The 26,059-nt window shown below is 41.3% G+C and overlaps 1 protein-coding gene across 1 annotated transcript in view; it reads left to right on the plus strand.

The window, feature by feature from the left end:
* LOC146859817 (uncharacterized) overlaps positions 1–12,990 on the plus strand; it is a 58,285-nt gene extending 45,295 nt beyond the window's left edge. The window contains exon 4 of the mRNA XM_085646116.1: positions 12,931–12,990. Within this exon, the coding sequence (XP_085502242.1) occupies positions 12,931–12,990 (60 nt within the window). The remainder of the gene's footprint in view (positions 1–12,930) is intronic.
* Positions 12,991–26,059: the final 13,069 nt, after the last annotated feature.

Raw genomic sequence — 26,059 nt, forward strand, 5'->3', positions numbered from 1 at the left:
ACTACATCCCAGTGACTTAGCATTGTCAAATAAGGAGAGTGAAGCCATCGACACCCAGCTTATCCTCTACCTCACCAAGGACCCCACCACCACAAGACTCAACTTCCAGAAAGGAATGCAGGATGTCGTATCCTGGATGAGCAACAGCTGCCTGAAGCTCAACTTGGAGAAAACAGAAGTCCTCTTACTCGGGACCACCCCCTCAGCATGGAACAACACCTGGTGGCCCACCGCACTCGGAAACCCTCACCAGAAACCTCGGCATCATACTCGACTCCTCCCTATGCATGAACAAGCAGGTCTATACCGTCGCATCCACCTGTTTCAACACCCTTTGCATCCTCTGGAAAACCTTCAAATGGACCCCCCCGAATCAAGGAAGACCGTCACCCACGCACTCATTACCAGCAGGCTGCACTACGGAGACACCCTCTACGCCGGTATGTCAAGTCTCTACTCTGCAAACTTCAGACGATACAGAACACCGCAGCCAGACTCGTCCTTGGCAGCCCCCGACACGAACATATCAGCCAACACCTACAGAACCTCCACTGTCTCCCCGTCGAGAAGAGAGTCACCTTCAAGATACTCACCCACGCCTACAAATGCCTCCACAACACAGGACTCCAATACCTCAACGAGAGAATGGCCTTCCACGTACCCAAAAGAAACCTCAGCTCCAGAAACCTCGCCCTCGCCGAAACCCCACACATCCGCAGAGCCAGAACAGGGGAAAGAGCCTTCTCCTACCTGGCGGCCAACCCCTGGAACAAGCTCCCTGCCGACATCAGACGCGCACACTCCCTGAACACCTTCAGGAAAGCTCTCAAGACCTGGCTCTTCGACTAATCAGAACTGTTTCCCCCCCCCCCCCCCCACCCAGTGTCTTGAGACCCTCACGGGTGAGTAGTGCACTTAAAACCCCCTGATTGATTGATTTATTGATTGAAGCCATCTAGTTTCACGTTGGAAAGGCATACATGATTGTGTTTGTTTGGAGCTAATGGAGAACAAGAGGAATTTGGACTTTGTTGAGTTAAACTATAGGGTGATAGCTGCCATCCAATCCTGGATTATCTTGTGCTGGTATACCAAATGCACCGTGAGGGTTAAGAACATAGGTATTGCAAGAAGAGAGTGTTACATGTTCTATGTCCCCAATCTTTTCCATTGAGTTTCCTTTACTACTTTGCCATCTCATTATGGCTCGCTTATCTAGTCCCCCTGTGTGAAGCTTCTCTTGGCTTCGGAGCTTGTGTAGTTTGGAGCAAGGTTTTTAAGGGTGATGGAATAATAATCCTGACAAAATCTTGGGATGTTATTGCAATCAGAGGCGTGTCCGCACATTACTGTTAAACCATCTCACCAATAGCAGCGGAGTTGACTCTTAACCCCTTCCATGCTGCGCAGATTCCGCCGCTGTGCTGACGGAATCTTGCGCGGGCGTGGTCATGACGGAACGGTTCCGTCATGAGCACAGCTCAACCGTGGCTCATGACGGAACCGTTCCGTCATGAGCACCGAAGGGGTTAATTATAGTGGCAAGTCAGACTTGTGTAGGTATTCACAAATGTTCCAGTACTTTTCACAATCAATTTACATATTTAGGGCTAGCGCTCATAACCCTGCAAGACACTGACTCCAAATATTAAGGGTATCTAGGGAAAAGGATTTCTCCACCAGGACACAATTTTTTCCAAACGGTAAAAAAGCAAAATATTTACAGTGAACTTTCATTTTTAAATAATTATAAAATGGTGTATGTGTTTCTGCAGAATATTCATTTGTGTAGGGCTAGGCTTTCACATAAATATAAATTTCAGATTGTGAAGTATTTGTCTGTTTATTTTTAAGAATTCAAAGCAGTAGCCTAATGAATAATGTAGGCACACGCCTGTAGCTCGTAGAGATACTCCTCTCCTTGTGAATAGGCCGCAGAGAGTTTTGACAAGAAATGTATCCAAATATTAAAGCGATATAGGCGCTCTCACATGGAAAGCGGCAATGTCCATGGGACCCGTCTTCGCAGGGCTCAGGGACCCATCTGGAGGAAGGGAGGCGGTTTTGACAAGTACACGGCTCCGCTTGACATGGTCATTATTTTCCTCTGTGGGCAGATGGCCATTTTGTTTGCAGAGAGGTGATTCATGCCAATCTAACAGTTCAATATTAGTTTTAGATTAAAATGGAAGGCGATGAAAATGCAATTAGTACTGAGGCAGCCTGCACCAGTTCTATGCACAAGGATAGGAGTAAAGTCCTGCAGCAACCTTTAGATAGGAGTAACATGATGCTTGGTTTTGGGGGTGTTGTTAGGCCACATATAGAAGGCACAACTCTTTTACAGCGATTTCATGGCCAGTGATATTAGTATTACTGAGATGCCCATTGTCCTCATGGGAACTAGCTATTGTCTGGAGACTCGTTTTGAAAGCATTTAATGACATTTTTGGGAATTCACTGATTATGAGAAAAGGAGCGTAGCTTAGTCAATAATATTGGGGGGGATAAGACTGAGACTTCCCAAAAAGTGAAATAGGGTCTCATTTATGGGGATTTGGCATATTGCAATGCAGCAAGTCCACTTATTTATCTAATACGGTGCACAGCTGTCATTTCCCCCTGCGCTGGTCCTGTTTCTGCAGCATATTGCCAATGCAGACACCCTTGCGCCATGGTGCATGGGTGCCTGTGTTGCCGGCAGGATTGTTTTTGTGCAGGAAGGGGAAACTTTCTGCACAAAAACAAATCCTGGGAGTCTTTTTCTTCTTAGAGAGGAAAAACAAGGACAAATAAAGTAATGTTTCCTTTTAAGGTTTTGGTAAATCCTCAAGTATACATGGTTTTGTAAATCTGCAGAAGCATTCCAATCCATGCGTGGTGTGTGGGAACACCCACCGCAAAGTCCATGGAACGCCTCCCTAACGCAGAGTAAGGCAATGCAGCGATTTGCGTTACCTTCACTTATGTCATATCTATAAGGCCATTCAAAGCCACGCAAAAATATGATTTTGGTATTTGCGCTGCCGGAGCATCACAAACAATGAGGCTAGGGCAGCGCAAGGCGCTCATAAATATGCCCCATAGTGTTCCCAACAAGAAAGGCAGTGGGTGACTAAGGGCATGGTTTGCATCGTGGCTAAGGTACTGCAATGTGTTTGGAGTTTGGAAAAGTAAAGAACAGTCTTGGTAGCATTAATAAATACATACAATCATAAGCTGACGTAGCAATTGTTCGCCCCAAAATATACAACAAAGACCAGTTGAATAATAAATCAGTGTTTCACAACTGTATAAGCTAAGCACGTGACAAAATGCCGCTTTTACTAAGTGGCACAATGTAGTGCTATAATCATATGGAATGCATCAGCTTGTATACCCACGAGGCAGGGCATTGTGCCACTCCGGTACTATTTTGCATGCTTGGTTTGAGTGATTGTATCTTTCATTTTTTAACAATCTACTTTTAAACAGATTGTAGTTTAAAAAATGGCCAATGCAATGTCACAGATCAAACTACTGTGCATACCATTTATGGGCTCTGGCTGTCTACTCAGAGATACTTAAATAAATGCCCCCTGAGCTTTTCTCTGATGCCCACCCCATCCCCTGCACAAATACCAGGTATTTCGTTAGGTAGACAGTCCCCCTTAGTATTCGCCTTCGAAGATTTTCTGGCTGGTCAGGAATCTCTTCTTCTTCCTGGACTCAATGGAAGTCGACCTCCAAGATTCCAGTCTGATGGTAACATGGCTCATTTGGACAGGGCCCCATTGAAACACTTAGGATGATGTTGTCCACTCAAGTCCAGTTCTTGAAGATCAGGATAGCCTGGTGGTCCTCACAGGGATGGATGAAGAGCATCCCAGATCCTCGAGCCCTATATTCTTGATGAACATGTATCCACATTCTTTTGACATAGGTTAGCAGATTGCTAAGGCGTCGTATACACTGAGATGCATGGTTGTTATAAAAAAGAAGGTTAACCTTTGCAGGTAATTTGACAACTACCTTTGAAAGGGTGTTTACAAGGAAGATAGAATGTCGACCTGCATTTTAAACCAGTTAGAATTCAAGGCCAGTAACCTGAAAGTGGCTGTTAGCAGTACTGGGGCAGTCACCAATTCACATTCTGAAAGTGTTTGGTTTTGCTCTTTATTCTCTCTTGGATTCTAGCAGTCACCGTTGGCCAGTGGCTCCTGGTGGGCATGCCAGTGAAACTTGGGAACCAGTAACCATGGACAAACAATGATTGTATCTCTGGGACAATTGGTGTTTATGGCACCATTATTGATTGGTACACTGGTTTCCAAGGAACAAGAATGTGGCCTCACTAAAAGAAATCTTCAGGATATGCAGGGAGTCTCTAGTTTTGTACTTTCTACACTTTCTAGGTCTTTAAAAAATCCTATGTGTCTTGGGACACCCTCAGAGTCCACCATGGGGAACATCATGTAGGCATGATACCCAGCATGTTGAAGACATATAAGGAGACTGACTCCGTATAGTAAGCTATTCAGGAGTGGAGGACCAAAGGGTGTTATTTATTGTGTCTGGGGATGAGGGACAGCTACCAAAACGTTTCAGATATCCTGACCACCCAATTTTAGGTATATATGAATGTAAACACTCTAATTAGACATTTGCATGCACCTAAATAGGGTTGTTGGGACATCTGCCAATTTTTGTGAATATCTCACACCAGCTAAACTTGAAGTAATAATCAAAGTTTCTTTTGTTAATGCAGGAGAGCAAGATCTCCAGATAGACTGACTAATCTAGAGCCCCTCAACTGGAACACTGGATCAGCCCCACAACCATCTGCAGCCTCCAGTATGTTAAGTAAAATGGGCAGGCGTCCCTGGAACCTTCAGTTGTTGGCTCAAATTGTGGATGCTTCTACCACTGCAGTTAGACAAGCAGTCCTCTTGGAAAGGACTCTTTGCCATGCATTAGTGATTCACAAAGAGCGTTGTTAAAGGTTTTTTGATATGATGTGTCCCATCCGAATGCCCCATACTATGACTGACATACACACAGACATACAGATGCTAATGCACCTAGCTCCATACTTAGGGGCCGATTACGATGCAGTTTGGAAGGACTCCTAATGGCATTTCCTCTGTCCGAATTGGATTGGGAGTTGTCTTTCTGACCAAATCTGAAAGGTTACCGACTGACCGATTACGATGCGAGTTTAGGCGTTAATAACATCCTAATCCAAACCTGACGGCATTCGGAATGAGTGAGCCATACAGAGCAGACTTGTACGTCTCTACAGGCCGCATTTCCGAATGACCGATTACGATGCTGTATTCGGACAGCCTTTCTGAATCGTGCCCTCCAACTCGAATCAGCAGTCGGAATCAGACTTTGGAGGCCCGTAGTGGGCCCCTCTGCACCCAAAGCCTTCCCAATCGGGCCTGTGGGGGTACCCATGTTTCCCACCTTACCAGCCATGCACAGTGTGGCAGGCACCAGGGGATGCCCACCACGGGTTGCCCGATTCTCCCCAGCCACCCCTTTCTTTAATGGATGCCTATTCATTTGGTCAGAACTTATGCTCCCATTGAAGTCAATGAGAGTCCTACAAATCGTATGTTGAAACAGATCCAGATGCATCGTAATTGGTCTTTCGGACTCTCCCAATGCGAGTCGGTCGGAAAACATTCCCAAACCGATTCTATTGAAATGATTTCTGAATCACATCGTAATCGGGCTCTTAAAGAGGCCATTCACTTAGCCATTCAGCACTTCCAAAACAACAGTTTTGCTAATACACTTAGTTCTGAACTACTGGGAACTGCACCAGCCATTGTGACAGACACAGGCACTCACACATGTGTGCACACACACTCCTTGCTGAAGCCTCAGCACACGTGACAAATATACGTGCTTAAGTGAATACACACATGAAATATGAGTACATAAGAGATTTTTCTTTTTGAAAAAATACAGAGTACAATTTTTTTCTTGTCTTCTTTATTAAGACGAGTCCAGGTGAAGTGTCGAGATTACAGCCAACACGTGTTTCGTCGCATCGGGAGTGTGAACCCGCGACTTCCTCAAGGCTGTACAAATAAACAGAAAGATGCCAACTCATACCGTGAAAGTACAAACAGTAACTGAAATCCACAGTAGTCAACATTAAGTTTGGCATCGTGATCCCAAACACAGTGAGTAATTGCGTGATGGAAAGTTGGATTTCCAGATGAAAGATAGGAACCCAAAGGGGAATGATGAGCAAAAAGTCTTCGAAGCAAACCAAACACATGGAGAGAGAAAGGCCCGATTGTGAAACTACGTGGTTGCTAAGTGAACTGCTGATTGTGCGAATTACTGGTAACATTATCGCCGTCGTGGGATGTAAGTGCCATGTCATCGTTAAAACAAAACGTGACTGAATAAATAACACCCAAAATACCGAGGTGAATTGTTTACCTCTCTTGGTATTCTTGAAATCTCTGTTTACACCAGGGAAATAAAATAAAATGAAAAAACATCAGATATTGATCCAACCGTCGTCTCGGTGAGCAAGTATACGAGCTAAAACGTGGTTAAACCTACTTTAATTGTGGTTGTAATTCCGGCCCACAAGGGGTTCTATGTTCAATTGTAGAAACGAGGGATATCACAGAATCAACAGGGAGGCGTTCGTGTACAAACACTTCTCTATGGAGATGAGAAATACATATGTCACGGTCCAGACTTATTATTGCGTGATTTTGTTAATCCAAACGACACTACCTGTCATACATGAAAACTTTAAGTCTATGTTTGTCATCCCGTATCTGCTAATCCAAAAGTCTCACCGCATATCAACTGCAAATTGTGCAAGACCAAAATACAAACCATGATCTATATATCGATAAGACCATAATATCTTAGGTGATTCAAATAGCCATTGTAAATATCACTCATATCCTTTTGTAATGTCACGAGATAAGTTCCTGACTCTGTCTGACAAACATTCGCAATGTCCCATGTGGGGCATATACGAGAATCACCTCGTGGAAACAGAGTGCCGTTCCAACATACAACCAACCTAGAGTCTGAGTAAACGCATTCACCTTACCTGACGTCTTCTTCCCATATATCGTGCCCTCGTTCCCACACGAATCTTCTAAGTACAAGAGCTGGGTCCGCCGAGTATGGCAACCCGTCCTCCGTGTGTTTGTGTCACGTGACGAAAGTCAAACCGGGAATATATCCGGGAATATATCCGGGTTTGCGCGTTAGCACGTCCGTCAGAAAATTAACATAGTGAAAAGACTAAGCGTGAAGATACCGTCTCCCATCCCACGAGTAGGGACCCATGCTTGTCACTATTAATCCCTACATTTATATTTTTAGTCCGATAAGACTTCGGTCCCAATGTCATAAGTGATTAACACATAGGGTACTACGCGAATTCAAATACTATATGCAACTTGATCCAATGCGGTGTTAAAAATCGTCATGCTTCAGTTGGATCTCAGATATCGCCGTAAATATGTTCCTCAGATAAATTCACTATTTACGATCTACGAGGCCTGTTAAGGCAAAATCGAATTGTGATTGATCCTTGGGTCAATTAGAGACAATTAAAGTAGGTTTAACCACGTTTTAGCTCGTATACTTGCTCACCGAGACGACGGTTGGATCAATATCTGATGTTTTTTCATTTTATTTTATTTCCCTGGTGTAAACAGAGATTTCAAGAATACCAAGAGAGGTAAACAATTCACCTCGGTATTTTGGGTGTTATTTATTCAGTCACGTTTTGTTTTAACGATGACATGGCACTTACATCCCACGACGGCGATAATGTTACCAGTAATTCGCACAATCAGCAGTTCACTTAGCAACCACGTAGTTTCACAATCGGGCCTTTCTCTCTCCATGTGTTTGGTTTGCTTCGAAGACTTTTTGCTCATCATTCCCCTTTGGGTTCCTATCTTTCACCTGGAAATCCAACTTTCCATCACGCAATTACTCACTGTGTTTGGGATCACGATGCCAAACTTAATGTTGACTACTGTGGATTTCAGTTACTGTTTGTACTTTCACGGTATGAGTTGGCATCTTTCTGTTTATTTGTACAGCCTTGAGGAAGTCGCGGGTTCACACTCCCGATGCGACGAAACACGTGTTGGCTGTAATCTCGACACTTCACCTGGACTCGTCTTAATAAAGAAGACAAGAAGAAAATTGTACTCTGTATTTTTTCAAAAAGAAAAATCTCTTATGTACTCATATTTCATGTGTGTATTCACTTAAGCACGTATATTTGTCACGTGTGCTGAGGCTTCAGCAAGAAGTAACGTTAAGCTCCGGCTTACATTTGTGGAGTGTGTGGTGTCTCTATGCCTTTCAGCACCGTCTTATTAGAGAACTGATAACATTTGTGCACTTTCTCTGTAGCGCCATATGCCTATGACACATACCACAGACCTTTTAAAGTGCAGACACACTCATTGGCACCAAACCAAATATGCACAGGCTCTTGTCACATACACATAATGTGCAAAGCACTCATTTACTCCTTGGGGTGTCTTGGCACTGACTGAAAGATGCTTATTGTTAACCTCAACTTAATAGAAATCATTTTATTGACCTCAGAAATCCAATCGTAAACCTGTCTCAAGTGGTGGGAAGGCTGATTGAAGCTACTAAGATTCGAACAAAGATTTCTGAACACACAGGTGCACATTCACATGCATGTACACACATCCACACAATCATGTGCTCACATGTGCATATGCAGACACTCCTGAGCACGGACACTCATGCGCATACACTCTTTGCAGACATATAATATGTATTTACAAAAGCACGCATTTACCACAACTCAGTGGTACTTATTTTATCAACATCAGAAGCTTGAAAAGCTGGGTGTAGCTGCTGAGATTCAGATATAGATTTCCACACACACATACTCATGTGCAAACACACCAACAATAAAAAGCATATACACCCTCATGTACATGCATACACAATATCATGTCCACACATACACCTGTGCACACACACACTCATGAGTACACACTACTGCACACACAGTCACAACCACATCGTAAGTGCACCCGCACCTGCACAGACTGCAGAGACAGAATATCGAAGTAGAAATATTGAGTGCCATTGATATCGAGTCAAGAATATTTTGGAAGATGAATGTCAAGGTAAGTAATATCGATGTCAAAAATATCGAAATCTGTGTAAGTATTAAATATCGAATTTGAAAATATTGATGTAAAAAATATAGTTGTTCATAATATTGATTATTTTGTACTTTTATTTTGAAGTATAATGTTAAAAAAAATGTTGATGTTAGTTGTAGTTATTTTATATTTTTATTAATTTCTCTTTAATAAAAAATATAATTTATAAACTTTTGAGTTTTTTTAGGAGCGGGATGTTGTTTTTATAGGGGATAAGGGTGTGGAGTAATTTAAAATATATTTGTGTTTGTAGTAATATTTTTTTAAATTTTATATTTATATATTTTAGGAGCGGGATGTTGGGTTTATAGGGGATAAAGGTAGGGAGTAATTTAAAACATATTTGTTTGAAGTAATGTTTTTAAAAAAAATGAATTTATGTTTGTAATCTATTATTAAATAATTTTAATTTTTATTAAACATACAATAGTATTTTGTAATTAATTCTATTTTGTTTGGTATTGAGGTGTTAATATTTATAGAAAAAACCTTTAAGAGTTTTTGTTTTATAATTGTAAAAATATTTTAATTAAAAAAGTTTAATGAAATATTTTAGTTTATTTATGACTCATATAAAATATGATTAGTAGTTGTAATTATTGTAAATATTGATAAAAAACTTAAAATTTATATTGAAAAGAATTTGCTAAATTTTTATCATTTTCAATGGAATGTATCAAATTCAAATTTTGGATGAAACTTAATAGTGTTTAAAAAAAACAAATATAAATGAAATTAAATTATTTTTGAAAAATCCATTTACATTTAAAAATATTTTGGGAGAATTTTGAAATATTTATTTTGAAAACAGGTTTTGTGGGACTTTTATTATGTTAATTTCTCAATGTAAAAGTTTATGTGTATATTTGTGTTTTATAACTTTTTTGGGAGTATTTAATGAAATTTATTTTTAAGGTTTTCATATTATAATTATTTATTATTTTGTTCTTAGGTATGAGTAGTTATAGTAAATTTAGCATTTTATTCATTATGTATTTATTGTTTATTCAATTAATATGGTTGAGTATAGTAATTGTGTTTTTGTTTAGTGTTTATTATTTGTTTTAATGGGTTTTTATTGTGAAATTGATTAGTTATTTTCTTATGAATTAGGGTGCGGTATTTTTCATGATTTTTGGGAGTTTGGTTTTGGAAACGGAATGCATGCTCTCTCATAGCAAAGAGCAGGGGTGCAGTTCATCCCTGCACCCCGTAAGGTGCCTGCCACCTGGTGCAGGGATCAACGGCTTTGCACCCATGGAGACCCTGCTGGGGGATCCCAAAGCTGCTTCCCAATGCCTTTTTGAGCCAGAAAGATCAGTATAAAAAGGCAGTGGGAAACTGCCATCGTAATCCCTTGGCTGGAAAGACCCTGCCGGGGTATTACTGTGGTCCTTCTGAATGGCAGACGGGCTCTCGGAGTCCGTCGCCAGCCATTCGCAAGACTGATTAAGATTCCCTTCCGACCGAGCCCATTGGATGGCTCGGCCGGAAGGGACTCTGAATCGGTGATTACGATTCGGGCAGGAGGGCTCCCACCAATCGTTGGAGGCCTTCATGCCCTCTTCAGAATTGGGCCCTAAATCTTTTCAATTTATTGTTGTCATAGATTTATTTAATATGGATTTTACAATGTTATAGTTCGGTCATTATTCAGTACATGAAATATTATTTATTAATAATAATATTTAACCTCTTCTGTGCCCATGACGAGATGGTCTCGTCATGGAGCACAGTCGCGCTGTGCCCATGACGAGACTATCTCGTCATGACACCCACCCACTAACGAAATGCCCGGCACAGGAGGGGGAAAAGGCATGGCACCCAAAGGGTTAATATATTAAATAATTTACATATATGTTGGGAAATATTATTTTTTTCATAAACCACATTTTAGTTGTTAAACATTGTCATATTGTTTGCATGTTAACAATATTGTTTAGGTAATTTTATATTTTGTAAATTATATATAGCACAAAAACATAAATAATTTTTATATATTTTCAATATTAAATATTCTATTTTGAGTTAATGTAAAATTTAATATATATGTTACAGTTTTTTGTGTTAATATTTTCTATATTTTTTATAATATAAAAATATATATTTAAGATTTTCCCTAATTTCTCGCTTTTCTCTCTATCTATTTTGTTTTTAGGTTATTCTGTAAGAGGGAACCTAACAGTTGAGAACTGTGTTTAGTCGCTTGAGGTAAATTTGTTTATATCAAATTTAAGGTAAATTTAGGGTAGGAGGAGCTAGTAGGAGTGTAGTTGAATGTAGATTGTTGTGTAGTATGGTGTAGTTTTGGTAGTTTAGTGTTGGGTTTGTTTGTCGTGGTTCTCAAGAGTAGTGAAATGTTATAGAGTGTTAGTTATCTAGTATTTAAGTGTGTTATGTTATATTGAGTGTTATAATTAATGTATGTGGGGTTGTGTGTGTTTTTGTGAGAGGGTGTTTTTATTTTTGCAGGTTTCCGGTTTCGATTTACCATGGAGGTGAAGAGCCATTTTTTTTCTTTCAAGAAAAGGAAATTGTATTTACTTTTATTGAAACTATTTATTTTTTTACATTTCCTTCTATTTTTTAGGTTTGTTGGAGCGTTTGTTTTTAGTATTTATCAGGTTTTTAAGGTTTTCATTATTGAGAGGATTGCGTTGTTGGATACTTTTCATTACAGCTACATTTTTACATTTTTTGGGGGGAGCTTTCCTATTTTGATCGATTGGTATTTGGTTGGCTAATTTCAACGTTTTTGTGGAGGATCACTACTACAAAACTGTAAGTTATTTTTAATTGTTATGGGTGGGAATTGTTTTTGGTTATGATTTGTATACTGGTCATATGTTTTGGTGTAAATATTTATAGTTAAAATTACATAGTAGTAATTATTAATGTAAAGAGGAGTAGTATAAGGTTGTTTGCTGCTTTTGTTACTTTTTTATAGTTTATGGTGTTTGGATTTTTCTGATTTTGAAAGTATAGATTTGGCTATTGTATCTTGATATTCTAATCCTTAGGTGTTTGGGAAGAGTCTAGTTTTGTACTGTAGGTGTTTGTACATTGTTTTTGTTTGTTTACTAAGTCTATGACCTATTTTAGGGGTCGATTAAGATGGCGGACTGACTGTAGTCCGTCCTCCATCGTGGTGGTGCCTGGGACTGTCCGTCCGCTGCCTGCCACTTAGTGCACTTAAATGTGGGGGGTACCATGTGTACCCCACAGTGCACATACACCTCCCCCCAACACATTGGGGGGCCCGCAACGGGCCCCTGAAAAGAACCATCGCCAGCCTTTTCATGACGGTTTCACCGTCATGGAAAGGCTGGATAACAGCTGTATCATAATATGGTGGATGGTGCCTGCTAGGCACCGCCACCATTTTATGCTTTCAGGCTGCTCCACCAGGCAATCAGTCCGATTGCCAGTGGTGGCTCCGTGGCGGACAGTCTTTGCCTCCGCCATGGTGTCAGCTCCATCCTAATCTGGCAGGCGGTCGATCCACGTTTAATGGCGGACAGATCGCTACCGCACGGCTGACGGTGGCGGTCCGTCCACCATCATAATAAGCCCCTTAGTTAGGAATGGTTCTAGCCTTAGTTCTTGGTAACTGTTCTTTTTTGATGGATTCAATTAGTTTGTGGAAAGTTTGTTGTATTCATCCTATTGTGGCTTGGAAGGCATTAGGCCATCCTTCCATTGCGTTATTTGTTTTTGCTTTTTGTGCTAGGGTGCTTTCATGGACATTCCACCAGGGTATGTGGAATTTGGGTTGTCTTCAGTGTCCTGATCTATGTAGTCTTCCTACCCATGTATCCTAAAAGTAGTCAAGCGAAGGTGTTAGTTTGGCATCCTTGGCTTGGTAAAAGGCACTTTCTATCAGTAAATTGTAGTAGTTTGCTTCTTCTTTTGTGGGCACATAGGCCAGGGCTCACAGTTTTTTTAATTTGGTATGCAAAGTTGCTGTTTGTAGCATATTCTATACCTAAGGGCCGATTTCGATGCCTTCGTAAGAGGATCCGCCCGTCGGTCGGAGCCGTTCCGACTGCATTGAAATTAGCTGTTCGGATTCCTCTTCAACCGACCCATTTTGATGGGGTCGGTTAGAAAGGAATCCGAACTGGATTTCTGAATGGCTTGCAACAGGCTTAGAGAGCCCCTGCTGCCATTCGGAAATCCTCCATCAATTCTTCGGGGGGGCTCTTTCCTGCTGAGGGATTACAATGGAGGATTCCCAGAGCCTTTCTGTGCCGGCCTTTCTGGTACAGAAAGGCTGTGGGAATATGACTTTGGGGGCCCCCAGCAGTGCCCCCATGGGTGCAAGGCCTCCAGATGGCAGCTTAGGGATAGGTGCACCCCTGTTGATCCTTCACCCGGTGCCAGGCACCTGAAGTTGCCTGCCACAGGGTGAAGGGATGAACAGGACCTCTGCTCTTTACAATGAGAGCATGCATTTCATTCAGAATGCATGCTCCCATTGTAAATAATAGTATTGCAACCGAACAGTGTTCCGTTGCATCCTATTTGCTGGGCTGGAACCGATGACAGGAGGCCGTTTGGTTCCAATTCCCAAACGATGTTGGACAGACTCTGTTCAGTCCGACATCGTAATCGGGCCCTCTGTGTGCCTTTTTGGAGATGCTTCCATATATTTTGGTTACAATGGTAATAGCATCCATATATTGCTGAATGTGGATGTATTTTGAAAATTACTTTGATCATTGCTTACTCGAAATTATTATTATTTTATGTGGAAAGAAATTTTCAGTTTCTTGTTTAATTATTTTTAGTAGTTCTATACAGGTCATACTTTGTTGGGAAGTAGGGCGTATACGAAAGGGATGTTGTTGGTTTCTTGGTATTCGCCATGGATAATGTAAAGTTGATAGAATGGTTTAGGACATACTTCAAAGGTGTCATCAATCATCCATGTTTCACATTGTTTTAATATTTGGATGTTGGTGTTGGTGGCAAAGATGATAATTCTCTTTTTCATGACTATTGTTGTCATAAAGAATGATTTTTTCATTTTTGTGCATGACTGTGTGTTCTGGTAGTATGACTATATCTGAAAAAGATATGGGGGGTGATGTTTGACTACTTGATCTTTTTGTTCTGGCTATGAGACGTTTTAGGGTTGGCATGGAAGTTAACTGCCCAGTTACGTGCTCTGGAACACGGGTTAGAACATTTTTAAAGATTTCTATGCTAGTGTTTTATGAGCTAGTGCTAGCATCTTTGATGTTTTCTAGAACATGTCTATCTTCTATTGGGGAGGACAGATTTTTCCCCGGTGGTTGCTCTCCCATAGCAAGAATTGGAGTGGTATTTAGAACATTTTCAATGTATTTTATTTTCTGTAAATTTTTCTTGAGTATAACTGTAGCCTATGTAGCACAGTAGTAATTTTCCTTTTTGTGAGGAATGTACTTAGCCCCTTCTGTCATTTTCTTTGTGTTTCTGTAAATATATATGTATATATCAATTAACAAGAATGCCCTGTAGCATTCTGAGAGCACTCAACAACGTTCTGCTCTCCAGCATACACTTTCATCTTGCCTTCCTGCTCCGCATTTCTTTCATTTAGCCGACGCGTTTCAGGGCCACCATGCCCCTTCATCATGGGCTGCACAAACTGCACTAGAGGTACGCACTAATTGGCATATCTGGTTCATTTTATAGATCCAAAGCCCTCAGTGGGCGTTCACTGATTACACACCCCCTGATGTTTTATGGGATTTGAAGTCCTTATTTTACATCACTCATGACATGGTCATTGACATCACTGATGACATCACTGATGACATCTCAAATGACATCACTGATGACATCACTGATGACGTCATTCAGTGAGTCTGTTTCTGTAAAGTTTAAATATGTTTAATATATAGGGAAAGGCCTATGGAAGAATGAGTGGGTGTATAAGTGTGTGAATGGATGATTTTGTAGGTGCGTGACTGACTCTATAAGTGAGTCATTAAACGTATCTTACTGCAGACTAGTGACTAAACTGTGTGAATGTCTGTATCTGTCTGTTTGTTGGAGTATAAGTGGCTGCATGGTTTTGTGAATAGCTATATGAGTGTCTATATGGGTTATTGATTGGTTGTCTGACTATCTGTATGGGCGCCTGAGTGTTTGTGTGGGTGGGGTGTGTGTGACTCTGTGCATAGATGTGTGAGTGGGTGATTCTATGGGTGCATGTTTTTAAGAGTGCATCTGTAATGGACTTCATGGTTGGGTGAGTGTATGTATGGGTGTGTTAGTGTTTTAATGTATATCTCAGTGGTACATGTGTGAGTAAATACATATGTAAAAGGCAGTATATATGTGTGTAAGATTATATAACTGGCTATATGTGAGAGTGTGTGATTGTGAGAGTGGCTGTATGGATGAGTGTGTGCTTGTATCAGTAATTGTATAATGTGGTAGTATTTTTATGAATACGTGAACTTGTGTGTGTATAACTGTATAGGTGAGTAAATTGGAGTGTGATTAATTATTTGCATGATTGACTAGGTATGTGAGTATGTCTATGGATGATTGGTGGTGTCTGAGTGTCTATATAGGTGTATAAATGCATATGATAGTCCTGTACTGAGTGACTGTAAGTATGAGTGACTCTACAGGTGAGTGAGTGGAGGTGTGTGTAGACCTAAGAGTCAATGAGGGGGTATGTAGTTATTGGTATTGGAGTATCTATGGTTTTGAGAATGGCCGTCTGAAATTTTGAGTCGGTGTATCAAAGGTTATATTAGGGTGTGAGAAGATACACTAATTTATTACATGGATGATGTCATCAGTGATGTCATTTGAGTTTTCATCAGTGATGTCATCAGTGATGTCACTGACCATGTCATGAGTGATGTAATATGTGACGTCATCAGCAGTGCATTGCGGAGGCGTGCAAGTTATAGTTAGCTGGACTAACTATAACGGGGGAATTTCTAGGGTTTTGTACGAGAGAAATGTCCAGCTAACTATAACACCCCTGAAACCTATGGTTTTTTCAGTGAATTTCTAAGGTTTTTTAAATGCCAATTCCTAACTACAATGTGCATGAAACCTATGTTTTTTTTCAGTGAATTTCAAAGGTTTTTTAAATGCTAATTCCTATCTATAATTTATCTCTAAAGCTATGATGTTTAATGATTTTCATTGAATTTCTAATTTTTTCGATTTCAGTGTCAATTCCTTTAATTATATTTTTTTTAAATACTTTTCTTATCACCTTTTTTTAACTTATTTTTTCAAATAATTCTTTTAAAAATTAAAAAATATTTGTTTTTATTGGATTTTTAAAAAAAATTGTTAATGTTTTAAAATATAGTTTTATATTTTTTTAAATATTTTGTAAACTATATTTTCAAAACTTTATTTTATTTAAATTTTTTCCATTTATTTGGGATTCGCGCACCCAACGCGTTAGAAACCGCACACCCTGCGCACACTTCGCCGTTTAAAAAAAAAAAAAAAAAGGGGACCCTAGGGAGTCCTTCTGGCACCCCCTAAGCAACAGAGTATTTCTACCCTGCCCCCTTTACATCTTTCATGCACTTATTTACGTTACTTAATCAGCCTCGCTTCTACCGAGGCACAACATGGCTGCCAACAGTTCCTGGTTTCGAATGTAGACAGACACTTGACAGCCAATTCAGCGCGTGATCGGGAAGGTGCGTGCTCGGTTCGGGGAGGTAACGATAAATACCTACTGGCAATCGCCAGTAGGTAGTATATATATTATACATATATATATTCACTTAAAAAACCATAGGTTTCACACATGTTATAGTTAGCTGGATATTTCACTCGTGAAAAACCATTGAAATTCCCCCGTTATAGTTAGTGCAGGCAACTATAACTCACGCGACAGCAATCCTCTGCTGATGACGTCAGATATTACATCACTGTATTTAGACACTTATTTACCCATGTCTTCTTCCATTAATTTTTAGCTATACATATATTACAAATATTTTTTTTTCAGAAAGACACATATGTCATCAGTGATGTAATATCTGACGTCATCAGCAGAGGATTGCGGTCGCGTGAGTTATAGTTGCCTGCACTAACTATAACGGGGGAATTTCAATGGTTTTTCACGAGTGAAATGTCCAGCTAACTATAACATGTGTGAAACCTATGGTTTTTTAAGTGAATTTCCAAGGTTTTTTAAATGCTAATTCCTAACTATAACGTGTGTGAAACCTATGTTTTTTTCAGTGAATTTGTACGTTTTTTTAAATGCTAAGTTATGTATTTATTTATTTATTTATTTTTAAGGTTTTTCACCGTGCGAGTACCGTACGCGCACGGTGCGCTCGGTGGGCTTCGCGCACCGCGCGCTCACGTTACACATTTCGCGGAATTTTTCCGTTTCTACCGTATGCGCACACTACGCGTACTCCGCGATTTTTCGCAAAAAAATTAAAGGAAATTTTGGCCCTTGGGGGTCCTTCTGGGACCCCCTGACTAAGACTAGGGGGTCAGGAACTGTCCACCCTGCCCCCTTTTCACGTTCTCCACCTTTGTTTTTCACCTCCTCAGACTGCGAGAGACAAAATGGCGGCCGACACTTCCTGGTTTCGACCGATTCGAATGTTTACTAAGATCTAACAACCAATCAGAATCGCGCTCGCGCACGGCAGCGTGCGCGTACGGTAAGTTTTACCGTACGCGCATGGTGCGCGCTTACAGATATATATATTGATTTAAATGCTATTTTCTCAGGAAATACTGAACAGATTTACACCAGACCTGCAAAAGGCACATCCCTGACCTGAGGACTACCTCTCTGCCAAATTTCAAGTAATTCTGTTCAGCCGTTCGGGCTGTAGCTTGGACTAAAGGTCCTATGGAAAAATGCATGGGGAAAACGCGTTTTGGGACCCCCCCCTTTTCTCAGCCCCCGCTTGACGAATCCCCCTGAGACTTTCAGGGAAGGAGCGGAGCGGAGCGCACCACCTATTTTGAAAATTTCATATATATATATATATATATATATATATATTCACTGAAAAAACCATAGGTTTTACGCACGTTATAGTTAGGAATTAGCATTTAAAAAACCTTAGAAATTCACTGAAAAAACCATAGGTTTCAGGAGCGTTATAGTTAGCTGGACTTTTCACTCGTACAAAACCATTGAAATTCCCCCGTTATAGTTAGTTCAGCTAACTATAACTTGCGCGCCCGCAATGCACTGCTGATGACGTCACATATTACATCACTCATGACATGGTCAGTGACATCACTGATGACATCACTGATGACATCTCAAATGGCATCACTGGTGATGACATCACTGATGACATCTTCCAGTGAATGTTTGTTTTTCTGAAAATTACACATGTTTTATATATGTATATCTCAAGGTCGATGGAAGAATAAATAGGTATATAAGTGTCTAAATGGATGATTTGTTTTTGAAATATTGATTGTATAACTGACCGATTAAGTGTATCTTAGTGAATACATGGCTTAGTGAGTAATGTTTAAATATGTAAATATCTGTATCAGTCTCTCACTTTGTGTATAAGTGGCTGTATGGGTTGGTGAGTAGCTACATGAGTGTCTATATAGGTTAGTAGTTGGTTTTTTGAGTATCAGTATGAGTGTCTGAGTGTCTGTATGGTTCGGTGGGGGTATTACGTAGTGCAGAGGTGCATGAATGAGTGACTTACTGTTTGTATGTGTTGAAGACAGCATGTGTGCAGGACTGTATGGGTGGATGAGTGTCTTTATGTGTAACTACATATGTTTTAAACTAGTATATGTGACTATTGGTGTATATAAGTGAGTATATGTGAGAGTGAGAGATTGAAAGAGTTCCTGTATGAATAAGTATGTGTTTCTATAAGTGATTGTTTAAAAGACTAAGTATGTGTAAGTTTCTATAGAAGTAAGTGTGGTGGTGTGTGTATAACTGTATATGCAAGTAAATGGATGTTTGATTCTTTATTAGCATGAGTGACTATGTGTGTGAGTAACTCTATGGATGAGTGGCGTTGTGTAACAGGATGTATAGGTGTATGAGTACATATGATGAGTGAGTACATGTATGAGTGACTGTAAAGGACTGTTGGTGAATGAGTGGATGTGTATGTGGATCTTAGAATTAATTACTGAATAGGTTGTTGTAACTGGTATTGGTATGTCCATTGTTTTGAAAATTGTAGTTTCTATTTTTGAATGTGTCTGCAACGCAGCTCCCTGGCGCATACTGGAGATACCTGTTGGGCTAGTTGGCCCTCAGGGACCATCAGTATTGAAGGGGAATTAATTCCCCAACATACAACTGGCCAGGGGGGCGCGTTTGCAGAGTGCTGCAAGGAGGGGGCGTGGCCTCCGGCGCGATATTGGTCTTTTATTTATTTTATTTTTTTAAGAAGGAGGACTGTGTGGCCCCCCTTCTTTTTCTAATTTATTGGCCCTGGGGACCCCATCCCCCAGGGCCTTCACCCTAATGTTTTTTGTTGAAAAAAATTATTTTGGCCCACCCAAGGCCTTAATCGGCCCCGAGGACCCCACCCCCCGGGTCATGGCCTTTTTTAAAAAAAAATTCTTTAGGAGGGGGGCTGTGTTGCCCCCTCCTCAGGCCACTTATGGCCCCGGGGACCCCATCCCCCGGGGCCGGCCTTTGTTTTTTATTATTTTAAAAAAATATATATTTATAGAAACACCTAGAACATGTTGGACAAACCGTATGTACCTATCACCATGACGATTTGCGTGATATTTATTAAAAGGCGACTATGCATACAATGAATCCACGTGGAATGTATTTACACCGCTAGTGACGCTCTGGCGTGTCTGACGCCCTACAGTGCCTAATCCCGGCGCCCCCGCCGGTGGGTACTCTCCAAGTAGACACCCTTGTCGTTTGTTTATACAAACATGGGTAGCTATTGACGGGTACATTTAATACACAGGCACACCAAGCCATTCAAAGGGGATTTGACAAAAATTCGACCAAACTATGCAAGAAACCCCCCTCACAGTTAATAAAACACACATCCACCGCTGGATGTTTAATACTTTTTATTTTACTCTCTGGAAAGGAGACAAACCTCACTTGAGAGTCACAGTGTGCTCCTGGGTGAGCCCAATGCTGTGTTACCCCCACCAGTGCATGCCGAGTGCCACACACCTCTGTGTTGTATTCTACCAGCTAGCGCATATGCTATGACACTCTCTAGCCCATGTGCACTGTAACACCACCCCGTGAATATGTCATGCCACACTTGCCTTCGCACGGGTTATATTTCCCCATCTAATATGCCTTCTTCGATGCCTATGTTATAACGCACAGCGTTATGCCATACATATTATAATCTGGGATCCATATCTTTGTCACAGTACATATGCAACGTTACATTCCCCAGCACATATTTTATATTACAACCTTAGAGACTAGTTAGGTTACACAACACTGCCCTGTGCATATTACACTCCAAGGCGCATATCGCATAGCACGCACTAGTGCCTGTGCTATCTTGCGCTCCCCAATGAATCTGTCATTGCGCACAATGTATTGCATATTATATTTCACGCCCGGTTCATCTTATATCACACTTTTTGGTGCATAGTTTATACCATATACTATATCTAGTTTTCATTTTCAATCGTGCTCTCAGGACTATGTTCTATATAACACTGCGTCCACCTACCCTTTTCACGGGCATTATATTTTGCGATGGGGGTGGAGGGTCAGGGGGTGTGTCTGCCAAGTGAGCCCGGAGTCACAGTCACAAACGTCCTCTTCTTACTGAATAAAAGTAAGATTATGCTGCAAACATGTTCATATTTTAAGTAGTTCGCACAGACACACATTTTAAAAACAATAAAGTTCCCAATACCCACCTTCTCTGAACAGTTAGCTTGCTGCCCCATCCACCTTCTCCCTATCCTCTGTTGTCTAAATCCATGGACTAGCCTCCTCCCTCCTGCCATGCATGGTCTGATGTGCTGCCACTGCCCTCCATTTAGCATGTTGTACCAGTCCACTCCTCCTGCCCTCCATTGCCCAGTTCTACGGCCCATCATTGACCTCCTGCTTAACCTCTGTGCTTAGCTTGCTGCCCCTATTCTCCTTCCCCCTGCCCTCCGATGTCTTTGTGCATGCCCTTGCTCCATCCTTTTTGCCCACCATGTTCCATGGACGTGCCACTCCTATCTACTCTGAGTGTTCTGTTGAGCTGCCACTCCCCTCCCACCTGCCTAGCATTGTCAGATGACTGTAACCTGTCCCTGCCACCTCCACCCTGCCTGACCACAAGCCATGCCCCTATCTCCTTCCTCCTGTCCTCCATGGTCCATTTTACTGCCACACCCTTCTGCCCTCCCTGGTCTGTTGTGCTGCAACTGCTACTCCTGCCTGCCCCGCGCGGTCTGTTGTGAGGCCCCTTCCCCTGAACTCTCTTGTCTGTGCCCAGGTCCTAACCCTCCCTTCTATTCTCCATGGTCCTTTGTGCATGACCCTGCACCCTCCTTCTTGCCCATCATAGCCATTGTGCTGCCACTAACCCTCCCGCTTGCCATGCATGGTCTTCTGTGCTGCCATGGCCCCTCCCACCTTCCCTGTTTGGTCCGCTAGCTGCCCCTGACCCCCTCCCACCTTCCCTCTATGATCTGTGTGTATTCTATCATAGTCTCATTGTTGTTCTCCATGGTGTGTCTTGTTTCTAGTGCCCATCCCGCCTGACCTCCATGGTAATCTTGCTGTTCCTGCCCTGCCCCCTTGCCACCAGCCCCCTGTTTCCATGTGCAGATCCCTATTCCCTCCCTCCTGGCTTGTCTGTTCCATTGTAATGTGCCTGATCCGTCCCCCCTGCACTTTATGGTCTGTTATGCTGCAGTTTTCTCTCCTGTCTGTCCATTATGGTCAGCTAGCTACCATTGCTGCTTTCCCCTCTGTTCTCTGTTGTCCATGTGCATGGTCCTGTCCCCTCCCTATTGCTTTCTATGGATTGTTGTGCTGCACTCCCGTCCCGCATGCCCTGTGTGGTGTATTGCGCTGCTGCAAACCCTGATGCCTGCCCTGTAGGGTCAGTTTGGTGCACCTCTCCATGTCCCTCCTGTCCTCTGTTATCCGAGTCCATGTCCCTACCCCAATTCCTCCTGCCTACCATCATCCAATGTACCATACTTGCGAACATTTTGAACTTCGTAAGAGGGAGATTTTGAAAAAAAACTGGGGTATTGATTTTCCCCTTTGAGTTGCATTGAAAAAGAGGAGATTGTAGACAGGAGACAGGTCAAATAAAGCCCATTTGAGCTTAAAAACATTGGACGTTTCCTGGCTGAAACAGGTCTGTTGGCATGTATAGTTGTACTACCACTGCCTCTTCCTTCTGCCCACAATGGTCTATTATATTGCCACAGCCTCTCTTGTCAGTCCTGTATTGTTGGTTTGTTGCCCCTGCCCCCCTTTCCACTGCCCTCCATAGTCTGTTGTGCTGCCACTGCCCTTCCTGCCTGCCCAGTGTGGTCAAATTGTTGCCTCTGCACTCTCCTACCTGCCTTCAATTTTCAGAGTCCGTGCCCCTGGCCTCTGCCTCTCAACAGTATCCCAATGAGCAACTAGATTGCTAACATTCTATATTTATTACAAAAGTGTGGAACGCCTGACGTCATCTTGATGTAATCAAAACTGTAATACCTAGAGCATTTCCTTTAGAAATTACATATATTGCATCAAAATTATGGTTAGTGCTCTAAAAAACAAAAATGAGGACACATTTTCTGAGTTTTCAAATAGCGCCAAAGAACTTTTAAATTATTTGTAATCTTTATGTTTTTTTATCCAGTTGACCACTTGATTAAATGTTGCACCTAGGGGAGAGGATGTGGTGTTACTTCCAGAGCTGCAGACTTTGTAACTGGGGAACCAGGTTGGAGTTTCTGCTTCAGCTCAACAGTTTTTTATTTTGGTTCCATCAAGAAGGCATTCAGATGTGTCACACATTTGCCTTAAATTCTGAATGTTAGCACTGTACTTGCTCATTAGATCATTGTAGTAAAGATAATGCTCACAAGGGAAGTCTGCTGCTGGTATTCAAAGTGCATGTTTCAGTCTGCATGTCAGAATTTTTTTATGAAATAGAAGAGGATTTGAAAAGTCAAAATGTGCCCTAATTTTTCTTTCTGCAGCACTAATCATAATTTCTATGGCAAAATGAACCCCCTCATTTTGTTCCTTTTGTAAATTAAATGTTTTAAGTGTTACCACTTTATTCCAATCAAGACGGCTTCAGGTGTGCCATACTTTTGTCATAAGTAAGACTGTTAGCGCACTAGTTGTTCGTTAGAACACTCTGGGACATTCTGTCATTGGGCTATACTTGGGCTACATCTGGGTGATATTTGGGCTAAATTTGGGATCTTTTGTCTCTGGTAGCCATCTTGGGAGATTTATTTGTTATGAAGTTTCCTAATTTCCTCATTTACTACAGTCTCCTCAGTAGGAAATACTTTCAGTTTTTTAATTTGATTCCATCAAGAAGGCATTCAGATGTGTCACACATTTGCCATAAATTCAGAATGTTAACACTCTAGTTGCTTATTAGATCACTGTAGTAAAGCTGCTTCTCACCAGAGAAGTCTGCTTCTGGTATTGAAAGTGCATGTTTCAGTCTACATGTCAGCATTTTTTTATGAAATAGAAGAGGATTTGAGAAGTCACTCAAAATGTGCCCTAATTTTTCTTTCTGCAGCACTAATCATACTTTCTATGGCAAAATGAACCCCCTCATTTTGTTCCTTTTTAAATTAAATGTTTTAAGAGTTACCACTTTATTCCAATCAAGATGGCTTCAGGTGTGCAATACGTTTGTCATAAGTAGGTCTGTTAGCGCTCTAGTTGTTCTTTAGAACACTCTGGGAAGCTGCAGTAGAACACAAAGGAATCAACTGACAGTCTCTGCCCTTGTTGGATGTACATGTTTTACTGAGAATGTCAGACTTCATTCTCACATGACTGAGAAAGATAATGTGAATTTACAGAAAATATGCTCTCAGATTAGCTTATAGATCACCTTCCAAACCTCTGTGGGAAAAGCATGAGAAAATAGTTTTCTCTCAAACCTGATTCATGATATCACAGCAGAAGACTTTTTCACATGGTAAAATCACCTTAGAACACACCACAATTCCTAAAATGAGTATGGTACCATCAACAAATGATTTATAATTTAACTAAAGTCTTAAAACCTTCTATTAACTGCAATGCTTTTTAATGAGGTGCTATCATGTATATTGGCCCCAAGATGGCTGCCAACACTTCTTGGATGAAGTACTGACAGCCAATCAGATCTCACGATGAGATGTGTGGTTAGGCTCCGCCCAGATATATCTATCTTTTTAACTCTAATTTTCTCAGGAACTACTGAACGGATTTACACCATTTAAGCAAAAGGCACGAGTCTGAACTGAGGACTACCTCTTTGCCAAATTTGGTGTGATTCCGTTCAGCAGTTCGGGCTGTAGCTGCGTCAACAGGTCCTATGGGAAAATGCATCTGGAAAACGCGTTTTGGGATCCCCCTTGTGGTAAATAATTTAATTACCGGGACTTAATTTGATACAGAAACATAATAAAATAGCTCAGTAAATAAGAGGCAGAATCCGTGGTATTAGAGGTTCGGAATGGGCTTTATTCCAATGGTCGATTATAATCGGTTGCTCCAAGTTCCATCACCACGAAGGTTCAGGAAGTGAAGTACATACGTTATTGACAATCAATTACTTTTATACAATAGGCATTACAGTGAAGCAAATACAAGAGGCGTAACAATTGATAGTATGGATAATATATTCGTGCGTAGCAAAGATAGGCGTAACTGGGAGTGATGAAGGAACGTCATTAGATGTGATGTCATAATAGGGTGGTTCTATGAAAGAATTTCGCAATGTCAGCAGAAATACTTGGCAGAGATGCGCGCGCAGCAGCATGACGTGTGATTGACGTGCAACTAGGGGGTGAAGGGGATTTGACATTTAGCTCTACATGTGGCGACAGAAGTCTGGAGGGTCAAGTCAACCTAATCTCAAATCATATCTAACATCCCATGTTTAAAGAACTATGTTATCCAAAAGAGAGGTCTCTTCGAGTAGACTCTTATTCTATACTGACTATAATGACTGTTAGTGCGTGTACAAGCGTCTAAGTGTCTACACTAGATGCGAGGGCGGAAATCTTCCATAGTAATAGGGCTATGAATTACTTGTATAAAGACAGAGAAGCCGGGCCTTTGCTCGGTAGCTGGAAGAATGTTTACTTAAACTGCTAGACAGGAATGCATCGGGCAGGGAACGGAGCAGATAATTTCGAAGGTGAAATACAGTTGTTTTGGCAGGCAGCAGGCTGATGTCAGGCTTCGTGAGCCGCGCAGAGAATGAGACAAAGTTCATGGTCACGGATGCAGGCTCAGACTGGAGCTTTCAGAGGCAGAAGGCAAGAAGAGTTTGATGACAGAATCAGGGCCTACTTGCCTGGACTGTAAAATGGCATAAGTGAACCATATAAAGCCGGTGGCCTTTCATACTTAGGAATGGAATATCCGGCCTATTCATGGCGGATCTGACAGAGGACATGTTGACGGTGGACGCACATGTGTTTGCGTCTTCATAACTGGAACTGGAGGGAACGTACATGTACTTGTGATTCATACATGGAACCGTTGGGGTCCAAGATAGGGGACATAACTGATCAGAAAAATCCATATTTCCACATTCCCTCCTTGTCCCCTACTTGCCCGTTAAGAGATATCAATCTTCATCAATCCATTGATCTGTTCATATAACATCATTTGTTCTTCTTTCTTCTTCTGTGACGAATGAAATTTTGGTGGTGGGATACAC

The sequence above is a fragment of the Triturus cristatus genome, chromosome 3_1, assembly GCF_964204655.1.
Source record: "Triturus cristatus chromosome 3_1, aTriCri1.1, whole genome shotgun sequence".
Taxonomy (NCBI): domain Eukaryota; kingdom Metazoa; phylum Chordata; class Amphibia; order Caudata; family Salamandridae; genus Triturus; species Triturus cristatus.